Here is a 14,529-nt window from a genome sequence, read left to right as displayed (position 1 = left end):
TGTGCTCTTGTAACAATATAATCAATGTTATTAGCTTTTTTGTTTCTCAGTGATATAAAAGATTTTACATTATTTTATTGCTAAATCTGTTTATTATAAGAATTGCATTCTTAGATTCATAAAGGTTAATGTGACTGATTTATTCCCACAGTAAAAACATTTGACCAGTGCTGTAATATAAACATGTGAATTGTCATTGGGGCTATATTGTCATAGTCATGCTGGTAACTTTTTTTTTTAAATGTGCCCAATCATCTTCAACATTGTTTATTTTCCAAATCAGAAAAAAATACACTCTAGACTTTCCAAAAAATAAGACACAACTTGATAATAATGATAGTAAGTGCCTAATGATAGTAAGTGCCCCAAAGTGATACAAAAAAGTAATTGCGGTAAAGACATTGTTCTGAATAAGGGCATCTGCGAAATGCTATAAATGTAGACAAATGTTTCTCAGGCTGTGCTCTGTGTAGCAAGCTTTTGAGGCAGCTCCACATTGAAGAAGTGCATCTTGTCCTGTTTGAGTCCTTGAGCCTCTGTTTGTTTCAATCCCAGTGCTAAATATTTATTTGAGGTGTCATAGAGAGGCCAGTTAACCAGACCAGGTCCATTCGGTGAGCTATGGGTCAAATAAATCAACTTATTTGAGATGATCCGAACTTTGAAAATGAAAAATCTTTGTGTATATTATGCATAGAAACAATAGGAAGTCATATTAGTTAATATTGTACAGTATTGTATTGTATCGTAATAGTGTATTCTTCGTGTTATGTTACTGTAGCATAAGTGACACTGAAACGAGGTCATCTAGTTTTATCACATTACAGCTCTAACCTGGTTTAGAAAGTTTCAGGAGCATAATCTGTTCTAGTTTTCTGTGTGTTCTGTTTTAATGTCACATACAAAGAGTTCTAATTCTTGCAATGCTGAAACAAATGTTTCATAATGTGTATTGATTTGCCTAAGGAACATTATTTTAATTAGCTTACAGCCCACATAGAACGCATTAGTTAACATTCTGATTTTATTTTTTGTTAACAGTCACTACTTGTTAATTGAACTGTATTACTATTTGTGTACTCTGTAAGACTCACCCTGTACGGACAAAGTTAGCCCAATATCTCATTATGGTTTTACACAGCTGATTTTCTTCCTCAGTTATTGTGCCTGGTGACAAAACATTTAATCATCATGATCATCATTACAATGAAGTTATCATAATTTACTAATCATTATTATAATTTCTATATGTAATGACATACATTTAAATAAATTGCCTTAAATGCAATTCAGTGACTTTGGTTACCTAACACTTTGACATGGCCGTTCCAAAAGCAAGCTCCAAAAACGTAGCCAACTTCGTCTGCATGATCAGCCTTCACAAAGCTGGGTCTTTTGTCTTCAAAAACATTGGGACGATGCTGAAATTCATACATGTACACTTTTGCTCCAGCATCTGTTACAGAAACAAGAAACATGGTTAGAGAAGAAACCTGACTGTCACTGATCTCATAAATGATTTAGGCTTCGAAAGCTTTTAAAAAAATCTTACCTCTATGATAATCAGCCACTTTTAGAACTGGGAGCACCATGAAACGATCTCCCGCCATATAGGTAAGCGCATCTCGTATGTCCTCTGGAGACTGAGCATGCTTCAGGTATTCATCTAATATTAAATCATTTTCTCCAGAAACCTAGTGAATTTTTTTTATTATAACAGAAAATTAATTCAAAGTAACTGCAGATTATTCAGTCATTACAGTGTAACAGTAATGTCACACATTAATAGCACTTTACGCAATTGACGGTTATGAAACTATTTTCCAGCAGAGGGAGACATTTTCTAATAAGCTGTCATAGCCAGAATTAATGCTCAGTATAGGGATTAAGCAGAACGGGCATGTTGGTGAAGGGAACAGAGGTGATGAGGAGGTTATGGGTAGATATGGCCTTAAGGAGAGGAATGTGGAAGGTCAGATGGTGGTAGATTTTGCTAAAAGGATGGAAATGGCAGTGGTAAATACGTATTTTAAGAAGAACAAGGATCATAGGGTGACTTATAAGAGTGGAGGAAGGTGCACACAGGTGGACTATGTTCTATGTAGAAGACGCAACCTGAAGGAGATTGGAAACTGTAAGGTGTTGGCAGGGGACAGTGTAGCTAGACAGCATCGGATGGTGGTCTGTAGGATGGTTTTGGAGGCGAAGAAGATTCAGGGAAGAGGTCAGACAGGGGCTCGGTGGTGGTGAAGAGGTGCTGGATAATTGAGAAACTACTGGAGGAGTGATAAGGATGGCAGTTAGAAAAGTACTTGGAAATAGAAAGGAAGACAAAGAGACGTGGTGGTGGAATGAGGAAGTGCAGGAAAGCATAAGTAGAAAGAGGTTGGCAAAACAGAATTGGGTTCTGCAGAGTGATGAAAAAAGTAGGCAGGAGTACAAGGAGATGCGGCAGCAGGTAAAGAGGGATGTGGCGAAAGCCAAGGAAAAGGCAAATGAGGAGCTGTATGAGAGGTTGAACAGTAAGGAAGGAGAAAAGGATTTGTAGCGATTGGCCAGGCAGAGGGCCGAGCTTGGAAGGATGTGCTGCAAGTTAGAGCAATAAAGGATGGAGATGGGAAATGTGTTGACTAGTGAGGAGAGTGTGTTGAGAAGGTGGAGGGAGTATTTTGAGCAGCTGATGAATGAGAAAAATGAGAGAGAGAGAAGGTTGGATGATGTGGAGATTGTGAAGCAGGAAGTGGATAGGATTAGTAAGGAGTAAGTGAGAGCAGCGATTAAGAGGATAAAGAGTGAAAAGTTGGTTGGACCAGATGACATACCTGCAGAAGCATGGAGATGTTTAGGAGAGATGGCAGTGGAGTTTTTAACTGGATTGTTTAACAAGATTCTGGAAAGTGAGAAGATGCCTGAGGAATGGAGAAGGAGTGTGCTGGTACCGATCTTTAAGCATAAAGGAGATGTGCAGACCTGCAGTAATTACAGGGGAATTAAGTTGATCAGTCACACCATGAAGTTTTGAGAAAGAGTAGTGGAAGCCAGGCTGATAGAAGAGGTGACCATCTGTGAGCAGCAGTATGCCCCTTATGCCAAGGAAGAGCACCACAGATGCCTTATTTGCTTTGAGAATGTTGATGGGGAAGTATAGAGAAGGTCAGAAGGAATTGCATTGTGGATTTGTGGATTTAGAGAAAGCGTACGACAGGGAGCAGACAAAGGAGTTGTGGTATTGTATGAGGAAGTCAGGTGTGTCAGAGAAGTATGTGAGGGCGGTGCAGGACATGTATGAGGACAGTGTGACAGCAGTGAAGTGTGCATTAGGAACAACAGACTGGTTAAAGGTGAAGGTTGAACTGCATCGGGGATCGGCCCTGAGCCCTTTCCTGTTTGCAGTGGTGATAGACAGATTGACGGACGAGGTCAGACAGGAATCTCCCTGGACTATGATGTTTGCGGATGATATTGTGATTTGTGGTGAGAGTAGGGAGCAGGTTGAGAAGAGCCTGGAGAGGTGGAGGTACACGCTGGAGAGAAGGGGAATGAAAGTCATGTGTGTGAATGAGAGGGAGGGCAGTGGAGTGGTGCGGTTGCAGGGAGAAGAGGTGGAGAATGTGGTGGAGTTCAGGTACCTGAGGCCAACAGTGCAAAGTAATGGAGAGTGTGTTAGGGAAGTAAAGAAAAGAGTGCAGGCAGGGTGGAGTGGGTGGAGAAGAGTGACAGGAGTGATTTGTGATAGAAGAGTATCTGCGAGAGTGAAAGGGAAAGTTTATAGGACTGTGGTGAGACCTGCGATGTTGTATGGTTTAGAGACAGTGGCATGGAGTAAAAGACAGGAGGTGGAGCTGGAGGTAGCAGAGCTGAAGATGTTGAAGGTTTTCATTGGGAGTGACGACGATAGACAGGATTAGAAATGAGTTTATTAGAGGTACATCGCATGTAGGACGTTTTGGTGACAAGGTGAGGGAGGCGAAATTGAGATTGTTTGGACATGTGCAGAGGAGGGACATGGGGTATATTGTTAGGAGAATGCTGAGGATGGAGCCACAAGGAAGGAGTTAAAGAGAAAGACCAAGGAGGAGGTTCATGGATGTGGTGAGGAAAGACATGCAGGTAGTTGGTGTGAAAGAGGCAGATGTAGAGGACAGGGTGGTAGGGAGATGGATAATCCGCTGTGGCGACCCCTAATGGGATCAGCCGAAAGAAGAAGAAGAAGATAGGGATTAAGCAGGACATTACCCCATTTGGGAAAAACTGGTTCATCAATTGAGTCACTCCCTCTCTGTTCATCCCTTTTTCCCAACCAGGAGGGATAAAATTCTGAAACAGAAAAATGTAGTAATCATTACAACTATGTGCTACTGCAAATAAAAAAGACCAGCAATATCTATTCATTTGTTTATGTTTCTTTTTATTTACTCACCAAAGGAAGGATCCATCCAAATTCATGGTTTGTTACACCTAAAAGCACTGGGACTTTCTCAAAATCTTTGCTCTTCAAAATATTCTCTGCTACATCTGTTAAAAGTTCCCCATCCACAGTTGCGCCAAGAAAGATTTTTTGCTATAGGAATTCAGTTGGCACATTCATTATTATTATTATTATTATTATTATTATTATTATTATTATTATTATTATGGACTATGTATAATGCATTAATTAATTCATTTATTCATTTATTTATTTTCAGTTATACCTTTAGCCTGAATCCACCATGCACATACACATTCATACATTCATTCACCCCTTGGAGCACTATAGAGTATTCAACCTAACACCATGTTTCAGAAGTTGACTGTAAATTTCAAAAACAACTGTGATAATAAAGAATGTTTCGTTTCCAGAACGTACCTTTTTGGTAGCCTTTATAATATCCTCTTCTGTCATTTCTTTTAAACACTTGACCAGTATCTCCGAAGAGCTGCTGTCACACTCTGTAACATTTGCTACCATCTAAACACACAGTTTTATACCAGACACTCACAAATACTATACATCAGGCAAAAATGTAATGGCCAAAACATCAGCAATTGAAGTGTTTTGTTTACATGAATATATAATTTACACATACTACAAGCATTGATAGAGTGGTAAATGATTTGCTTTTTGTGAGAATTATGCAGCTCAGACAGAAATAAGTACATACCTTGGAAAACAACGTGGGATCGTTTGTTGTGTAATCTCCAAGAGCTGCTGTACCACTCTGAAAGATGGCTCGGTGAAACAGGCCTTTGGCAAGTGGGGAAAGAGTCTAGAAAATGCAATGTCCACACAAAGTGGAAACATAGACATCATGTTTTATTGTACTATTAATGTCAATTGGCGATTCATTCATTTGTGTCGTTTTGGAAAAACTCGTTATTTACAAATTACAAAGTTTTTCCTGAACTTGTTAAATGTAGTATCAAGCCACAATTAAAACCATTATTAATTTGCTTAAATATATTTTGTGTATTCATTCATATTCTTGTCATGGACCTGGATCCAATGCTGAAAGCTGGGTGCAATGTGAAAGAATTCACCCCAGATGAGACATTAGTCCATCACAGGGCACCATGTACACACCTTTACCCACTTATTTACACCCAGGAGCACCGAGAGTAGCCAGATTGTTTGTTTTTTAACATAGGAAGAAACCCATGTGAGCACAGGATGAACATGCAAAATATTACATGGGTGGATAATCTGAGTTCAGGAGTTAACTGGGAAACTTGGAGCTGTAACGCTGTGCAAATATACACATTTCTTTTCAACTGTACGTACCAGTATGGAGCTACTAATTGCCCCTGCAGAATTTCCAGCAATAGTGACTGAATGAGGATCTCCACCAAAATTCTCAATGTTTTGCTGCACCCACTGCAGTGCTGCAATCTGATCCAGAAAGCCCCAGTTGCCTTTGGCATGTTCATCTCCAGTGCTGAGACATACAAATGACTTATCATATATCATTCTGTACATCATGTACAACTGTTTTTTTATTTGTTTTTTTTGTTTTTTACTGAAATAGAGCACATTAAATGTATTTATAATTTATAATGGTACATTTATAAAAAGAACATTATCCAGTGGCTTTATATTTAAACCAAATTTTACAGTTCGGTGTGTATATGTGTATTTGATTTGGATATAATGTAACAGGTGTACAGTTCAATTACATTTTATCTCAGTGATTGTAATTTCATTTAATTTTAATTATGCGTATATTTGCAGAGAAAGAGAGAAAAGAAAATGAGTAGAGTTAAAGGATTAAAATAAATGTACTGTAGAATAATGTGAAGTTTTCATTGCTACACTTCTGATTAACCAAATTTGATTGCCATTAAATAGTAATCAGTTTACTTAATACAATGCAACAGTTTGATGACAAAGTGATGAGGAGTGTAAAATAGTTTTTTATTTTTGCTTTTGGGCTTAAGCCTCGATTTATGACACCTTGCACCTTGTTTTTTATTTTTATTCATTTATTATTTTACTTCCAAATTATACGTCAACTAATTAACTAATTAACTGAGCTGTTTTAGAGGTGTGTTATAAATATTTTTTTTAATAGTGCTAATATCAAATATCCATGAACTTGTTTTTAAATGTGTGTAAAGTGCTTACTGATCAGTTCATGTTACTTCATATTTGAAATAATTATAAATACAGACTGCACTGTACTGTAAAAATGCACACACTGACTTTTTATACAAAATGATCCAAACAGGTACATTGACTGTAAAAAGTGTAAAAAGTCAAGGTAATGTAAGGACTGGCTGAGTCGATTGTTCAATAAATGTGTTAATTAAATGGTTAATGAATGTATTGTATATCCTTATTGTGAGTAATAAAGCAGTATGGATGAAATGGATGAGATACCAAGTGTCTTACCTGAAGAAGCCCATTATGCCTAGCCTATACTGAATTATGACAACAATTATGTTTTCATAGGCTGCCAGTACTGATCCATCATTCTCAACAGCTGCACCAATAGTCAGGCCTCCTCCATGAATCCAGACCATGACCTGGGATTACACAGGGTAAAGCAATTAGAATTTCACTTTTATTTTTGAGAATTTTACAGCCAGTAATATACACCATATGGCTAAAAGTATGTCCACACCTGACCATCACACCCATGTACTGTGTGCTTTTTGAACATCCCATTTTAAAATCATGGACATTAATATGAAGTTGGTTAGGAAGTGATGTTGGGTGGGAAGGCCTTTAGCAGTCCAGTTTGTCCTAGGTGGTCAGTGGTGTTCAGGGCTCTGTGAAGCCCACATGAGTTCTTCCACAGCACTGGGGCATTGTGATTTTTGCCTGTTAGCCTATTAGTTACATTGAAGGAAATCTTAATGTTACATTATACAAAAAAATTCCAGACAATTGTGTTCCTGCAATTGTGTTTGTAGAAGGCACATATATGGGTATGATGGCCAGGTGTCCACCCATATAGTGTATCTCTCTAAAAGTCTTATATTTTTTACTCATATTCCCAAAAATGTCAGTTAAAATGTTTGTGTTTTATTTTGCATAAAACCACTTTGAGAATCTAATCCATGTTTTCCATGGTGCCTCTTACTGGTACTGTCTACTGCTGCACATTCTCTAAAACATTCAAACTCATATTGTCATTATGCACTGTTATGGTCTCTTTCAAATAGTACCCCTCTGTGTTTATGTTTAGTATATTTAAACACATTTAGCATAGTATTATTAAGTATTATTGTAATATATTGCACCTTTGCACTACCATAATTCATTTATTGTAAATGTAAATATGCATATCTTTATATTAGATTGATTTATATACATTGATATTAGCACTTCTGGTTAGATACTAACTGTATTTTTATAGTATTTGTACTCTGCACAATTGCAATAAAGTTCAATCTAATCTAATCTAATCTAATCTAATCTAATCTAATCTGAACAATCTATACTTCTTAGGTCAATTAAAACAATGTCTCAGATAAAGACAAATGGCACATTTTACTGCTGTAATAAAATATATAAAATATATAAAATTTGCTTTGGACACGCCAAAACAAATTTGATTATTAATTCAAAGAGGTGTGGATATTCTAGAAAAATCTTGTAATTTCTTTTCTAACACTGTTAAGATGATTATTGGTGAAGTACACTGGATGCGTACTTACAAGTTTGTATCCACTAAAGTTTTGGCTGATCAAGAGTCCAAAGGGCAAAGTTCCAAACACAACTTCTATTTACCGAGTAGATACGATGTACGTCAACTACACGTATTAATCCTTACTGGAACAAAAAAAATGTTAAAAAGAAAGAATGTGTTTATTTACTGTACTATATGTAATTACTCACAGGTAATTTTTCTGATGCTGAACGTTGAGAGGGCGTGTACACATTTAGGTAAAGACAGTCCTCAGAGACTGTAGAAGTATGAATGTAGTTTAAGGACAAAATTTCTGCCACAGACTTCCCGACATCTGGGTCCTGGAGACACCTTAAGTGTAGAATTAGGAGAGAAAAAAAAGACAAGAATAAAGACAAAAATCAATTAAAAGTGTCCAAACTGGGTAAGAATATGGGTAGTGGAGTTTTTTTTTATCCTGAGTAAACAAGAATTGTAAAGGATTGCAGCATGGCACCACTTTCTCTCTCTATCTGAGCATTTTTTCAGATCCTACGTTAGATTATATATATATATAAAATATTATTTGTGTATATGTGTTTAATTACATCATAATGGAGAAAAGGGTGCGCCACACTCACTTGTTAGGGTGCTGTGTGCCGTCTCTCACCCCCTCCCAGGGTTGAATAGGTTGGGGTGCTGCCAAACGGAGAGGACCTACGGGTGGCTGAGCAAAAGGAATGGACAGATACTGTTCCACTACTTTATCTGAGCCTTTCACTGTTACATACTTGCCCTGAATACTGCCATGACTCAGAACAATCACAGGACCAGAATCTGCATGAAGCAAAAAGGGGATAATCACTTATAAGTATCAAGAATGGACTCTCCATAGCAAAGGATTCTTAGATCAATGTGTTGAAATATAAAAATGTAGCTAGATCAAGTTAAATAAGGTACATTTTAAAGTATTCGTTTGTTCATTTTTATTAGACTAATGATACAAAATAATAATAATAACATTAACTAGAAGTGCTAATTCCACTTTTCATGTTGTTCCACTTTTAATTCCCCCAAACAATACAACAAGCAGTATATGTACAGCCATTATTTAACATTTTTTAAATAACACACATTAGTCTTACCTGTCGTAGTTGGTGCTGTCCAAACAGAGGAAACGGTCAAACACAGAATGAGCAGGACATGCATCATTGCAGCTCCACGAAGAAAGCCTTGGAGAGACACAGCACTCCAACCCATATATAGTACCCCCACACACACGCCCACTCAGGCCCACTCAGGCTCATATATTATTGTAGCCATGAACTCACTCACAAACAAACACACACATACATTCACACATATTTATGTGCCCTTTAATCTGGTCCTGCCCACTGAAAAAGCAATCTGTGTATACAGTCAACACAGTCTTTGTGAAAACAAGCAAAGTAAAATCTAATCAATATTTTGTACCATTTCAAAAAATAGAGATATTTAATTGAGCACACTTTTTTATACATCTATAAAATATATCAATAAAAGCTTTGTGGTAAAAAAAAAAAAAATGTTTATATAGTAAATGGTAAATATGATGTATAAATATAATTATGTTTACATTTTTATTTATTAAGACATTTCGTAGATGCTTTTATCCAGAGCGATTTACAAAAGGGCTTTACAAAAGTAACAATAAATGCATTTTGATACTGCTTCATTAGGACATAAATCACAGATACTATCAGTCTAAAAACTACTGAAAAGAAGAGAAGAAGAAGTGCTATGAGAAGAAGTGCTAATTTAATTAATGCTGGACAAAATCATCTTTAGACATTGTTTAAAGCAGGGGTCACCAACATGGTGCCCGCAGGCACCAGGTAGCCCGCAAGGACCACATGAGTAGCCTGCGTGCCCTTTCTAAAAATAGCTGTTTCCTACTTTGTTAAATCATTGTTGATAATTATTATGAAAAATCATTAACATGATCAGTGTCTTCACATAGATGAATATCATTGATTAATAATAATAACATAAATTAAAAGGTGAATTGAGAAAATGTGTTATTTCAGATTAAACTGAAAACTGTGTGTATCAAACTGGTAGCCCTTCACATTAATCGGTACCCAAGAAGTAGCTCTCAGTTTCAAAAAGGTTGGTGACCCCTGGTTTAAAGACTGCTAAAGACTCTGTTTTGGCATCAAGTAGAAGTTCATTCCATCACCTGCCAGAACAAAGAAGAGTCTTGGAGCATGCTTTCTTGGTACCCTGCAAGTTGCTGGGATCATTCAGTGGTTGAGTGCAATCTGCCAAATTTAAATGTTCAGTCGTTCCATAACTTTCTCTGTATAAGCACAAATCCTTGCACATAAGTTCATTTAAGACCAAACTGCATTACAACAACTAAAACTCCTGTAGAAGTAGTAACGTTTGTCCCCAAACAAACAGAACCAAAAGTTCTAGACCTCTTTGGGAACTTTATTACGCTGGCTGAGAAGCTACCATGAGTGTGCTAAGCTAAAAAATAAAGTAAAACATAAAAAATATATATTTTTCAAGTTCTATGCATAGTGCCAAATTCATAAACTAAATCTTATAATGTTAATATTATTCTAAAACAATAGAAAATAGTGAACATGAAGAAAGCTCTTTAATAATTAAGTATGTACAAACTTTAACATACTGCATATCGGTAGTCTTCTCTTTTTTCATTAATACCAGAACAGCTTTTGCTTTAGTTCTGACCTTAAGCTTGACAGCTAAATTACTATTCCACTGCATTAGATGCAAAATCACAGAATGCAGCAGGTATTAGGGAGTTAGCTATGGGGCAAAGGCATTTTCAGACAGAAAAATAGGTTTATTTGATTGTATTTTAAATAAAAACAAGTACATTCTTTTCTAAATCTTAGAGAATAATTCAAATAATAATATAGCTTTGTCTTGAACAAGGAATGATCTGCATAAGAAAAAACAATTAATATGAAGGGTTTTAGTTTTTAATTTAAGATGCCTACATATGCAAAGAAAATTGTATTTCTCATAAGAATATATCATTTTAAAATGCTGCATTGTTCATTATATTGTCCATTGTTAACTGGTGAGATGTAGGGAACCATATGACCAAAAACACACTTGTGTGACGATAAAAGAATCAATAAAAGGAAGGTGTGGATCCCATTAACTAAATCTAAACACTGCCCAATGACTACAGTTCAAGCCGTTTTTTAATTGTGTCAATTCCACATCTATGCCATTTCAACTCAACACTACACACTGATTAGCACCTTACTGGGAGCCTCAATCCGCCACATTTCCCCCTCAAGAGCACAGTGAAATCTGGATGATGATCTCCAACTTATGTAACTCTCCCAAACATTTGTGTTCATTAATAGATATATCAGCTCCGGATGATGATCTAATATAAGTATCAATGTACACAGGATTTTTTGTGGGTGATCAGAAAAAAAATTGGGAGAGCTACATATCTCAGAGAATGGCATGCTCTGAATAATCTGATGGCCAGATAATTTCAAAGTGACAGCATGGCCTGCATAAGGTGATACAATTTGGGAATCGGTGAACATTCCCTATTGAGTTAAGTGTAAATCTCACTGTACTTTTACAAACACGTGTGCATTCTTTAGACTGGTTATTCTACAGTGAAATGCTCTGGAGTACGCCACTGCTCAGGTAGGGTAGGCCCACTGGCTGACTGAGGACATTCCGACAGCCCCCTGAAGCTCTTAATCAGCTGCAAATTCAGTAATTTTGCACTTGTTCAAGAACAAAAAGGTCTCTATTATTCAGTGACCAAATCACATTAATCCCTAAGAAAAAATTATATTGGCCACAACCAGTGAGGAATTAAAAAAAAACCTAGTTAAAATAAAGACAACCCAGAATGACATATCTTTATGTTATAGGCACGTCTCATGTATAGGATGTCTTTGGATATGGTAACATTAAGTTTCTATCAGTTTAGCTTGGAGACCCAAACCCTGTGCACAAAGCAAGCCTAAAGAAGATATGGTTTACACGGGTGGAAGTGAAAGATCTTTTGTGACCTGCTACAGAGCTCTGACCTCAAATCTACTGTACACCTTTAGGATGAATAAAATTGCTAGCTCAGTAAAGTAATTACAGCTAATTACAGCTATCTATCTATCTATCTATCTATCTATCTATCTATCTATCTATCTATCTATCTATCTATCTATCTATCTATCTATCTATCTATCTATCTATCTATCTATCTATCTCAATGAAAATCTAAAGTATATTTTTAGGAGTATTCAGAAACCTGGCTAATGCACTTTGTTGAGCTCAAAGGCTTTGCTTCGATTATCTTTAGATGTTTCTCAAATTTGACTGCTCTCAACTCCATTGATTGATTTAATTAACTGGACATTGAAAGTCACACTAATGTTTGCATAACGACCTACAATTTACAATGCAATTCAGATAAAAAAACAGACCATCAGTAAGTGACAAAGAACACTTTAACAGATCTTCAGCAGTTTGTGCAAGGTGAAGAAACATCTCAAACATGCTTCATTAATCAGGTCTTTATGGTTGAGTGGCTAGTTGAAAGCCACTCCCTTGTAGTTGGGTGGAACTCCACATGCTATGTCTGATGAAAACTGGGTACTGCACCACACCTGGGTACACACACACACACACACACACACACACACACACACACACACACACACTTTATCTGTTAATAAGAAATCAGGGAACCTTATGATGCAAAGTCATCAATTACCATAGTAGCAAATGCTATGATCCTAATGATTGCAATGGGCCTAGGCGCTCTTGTGACATGGTGGACCTCCAGTATAATTTTGATTCATTTTATTATTCTTCAGCTATCACTAGAAAGAGTAAGACATATTCTCAGAGCAGTCCACAAATGTGGATACATTTCAGAGAGCTCATTTTTATGTATAAATTTTACCCTTATGCATTTATTGCACAATAAATTATATGGCATTGTGCACAATTTATCAAACTCCTCAGAACCAAAGAACTCCATGGCTACTTCTAACCATAAGATAGATACAACATCTATATCCCCATAATATTGATATCTTTTACAACTTATCTAAGTTGGTTTGGGGCAGTTATCAAAGCATCCTTAACATTTGTAAACCTGAATTACAAAATAATAAATTGCTAATACTTTTGCCAAAAAAGCCAAAAGATACATTTTCAATAATTTTTGGTTATGTTTTTCTCTTTTGTCATTATGACTTATTTTATGTAGATTAAATACAAACAGTTAATTTGTAATTAAATGATGCAATAGAAGTGTGAAGTAAAAATGTTTAGTATTTATGTAAGAAAATGAATTACCACATGTACCCTGCACCAAAACTGAACAATTTATTTTAGAGGATCTGAAATACAAAGACGACCAAAGTGTTCTTTTGTTTTATAAGGTCACCTCACACGGGTTTCGCAACGTCATCACTTTTTGAGATATGAAGGGAATTAGGGGATGAGTGTGGCTATTTATGACTTTGTCACTAGATGGAAGCAGTGAGCTTGTGCACAGTGAAATGAGACGTTTCTAAAAACCCTGGTGCTACATAAACAACATAAAGCTACATAACAGAAAAACACAGAGCTAAAAATTAGTAAGTTTCCTTGCCACATAAAGTGCATCGTGTGCAACCTGGTGCAAACAATGCAAGACCAGACAGTGCAAAAGATAACACAAAACAGTGTAGGACAATACACAAAACACAAAATAGCACTGCCAGGATACCTACTGTGTATTATACAGTACAGTGTGCAAGACAGAACTGGATACAGGAGTGTAAAAATATAATAAACACGAAACATAAACATAGGTTTAGCAGCAGTTAATGGATGTACAAAAACAGCATGTAAACAGCTGTGTACTAATAAATACTTTAATATGGGTAGTGCTGAAGACATGGATATGTAAAATGAGTATGAGTGTGTGTTTAAGTTCAGTTTGTAGCAGTTTAGTATACACAGTTAAGTGGGTGTGTGTGTGAGTTTCAGGTCAGTTCTGTGTTGTTGAGCAGCCTGATGGCTTGGGGGAAAAAACTGTTGCATAGAAGAGTGAAAGGTGTGTGTGAGGGGAGTGTGGGGTTGTCCACAATGCTGTTGGCTTTGCACCTCTATTTGCAATTTTGCATTTACCTGCATGTATTTATTTTTTTTTTTTTGTGGAAGGACAAAAACTGGAAAAACTGGAAGAAATCCACATAAACACTAAGAAAATGTGAAAATCGACAAAGGCAATAACCTCAGGCAATTACAATACTTTCCATTCTTCTATCTATCTATCTATCTATCTATCTATCTATCTATCTGTCTGTCTGTCTGTCTGTCTGTCTGTCTGTCTATCTATCTATCTATCTAGCTAGCTAGCTAGCTAGCTAGCTAGCTAGCTAGTTAGCTATCTAGC

General features: G+C 36.5%; 1 protein-coding gene across 1 annotated transcript; it reads right to left on the bottom strand.

The window, feature by feature from the left end:
• Nucleotides 1-119: 119 nt before the first annotated feature.
• ces3 (carboxylesterase 3) lies at nucleotides 120-9,393 on the bottom strand. The gene is made up of 13 exons (XM_046864210.1): nucleotides 9,236-9,393; nucleotides 8,732-8,927; nucleotides 8,321-8,462; nucleotides 6,869-7,002; nucleotides 5,762-5,915; nucleotides 5,145-5,249; nucleotides 4,850-4,951; nucleotides 4,421-4,561; nucleotides 4,237-4,317; nucleotides 1,553-1,694; nucleotides 1,307-1,456; nucleotides 1,095-1,167; nucleotides 120-619 (listed from the first exon to the last, which is right to left on the bottom strand). Exons 1-13 carry the CDS (start codon nucleotides 9,348-9,350, stop codon nucleotides 454-456), a joined length of 1,701 nt encoding a protein of 566 aa, XP_046720166.1. The 5' UTR covers nucleotides 9,351-9,393; the 3' UTR covers nucleotides 120-453.
• Nucleotides 9,394-14,529: the final 5,136 nt, after the last annotated feature.

The sequence above is a fragment of the Silurus meridionalis genome, chromosome 13 (genome assembly GCF_014805685.1).
Source record: "Silurus meridionalis isolate SWU-2019-XX chromosome 13, ASM1480568v1, whole genome shotgun sequence".
In the NCBI taxonomy this organism is placed as follows: Eukaryota; Metazoa; Chordata; class Actinopteri; order Siluriformes; family Siluridae; genus Silurus; species Silurus meridionalis.
Note: the sequence above shows the minus strand (reverse complement) of the source record. Positions and strands in the feature narration are given on the sequence as shown.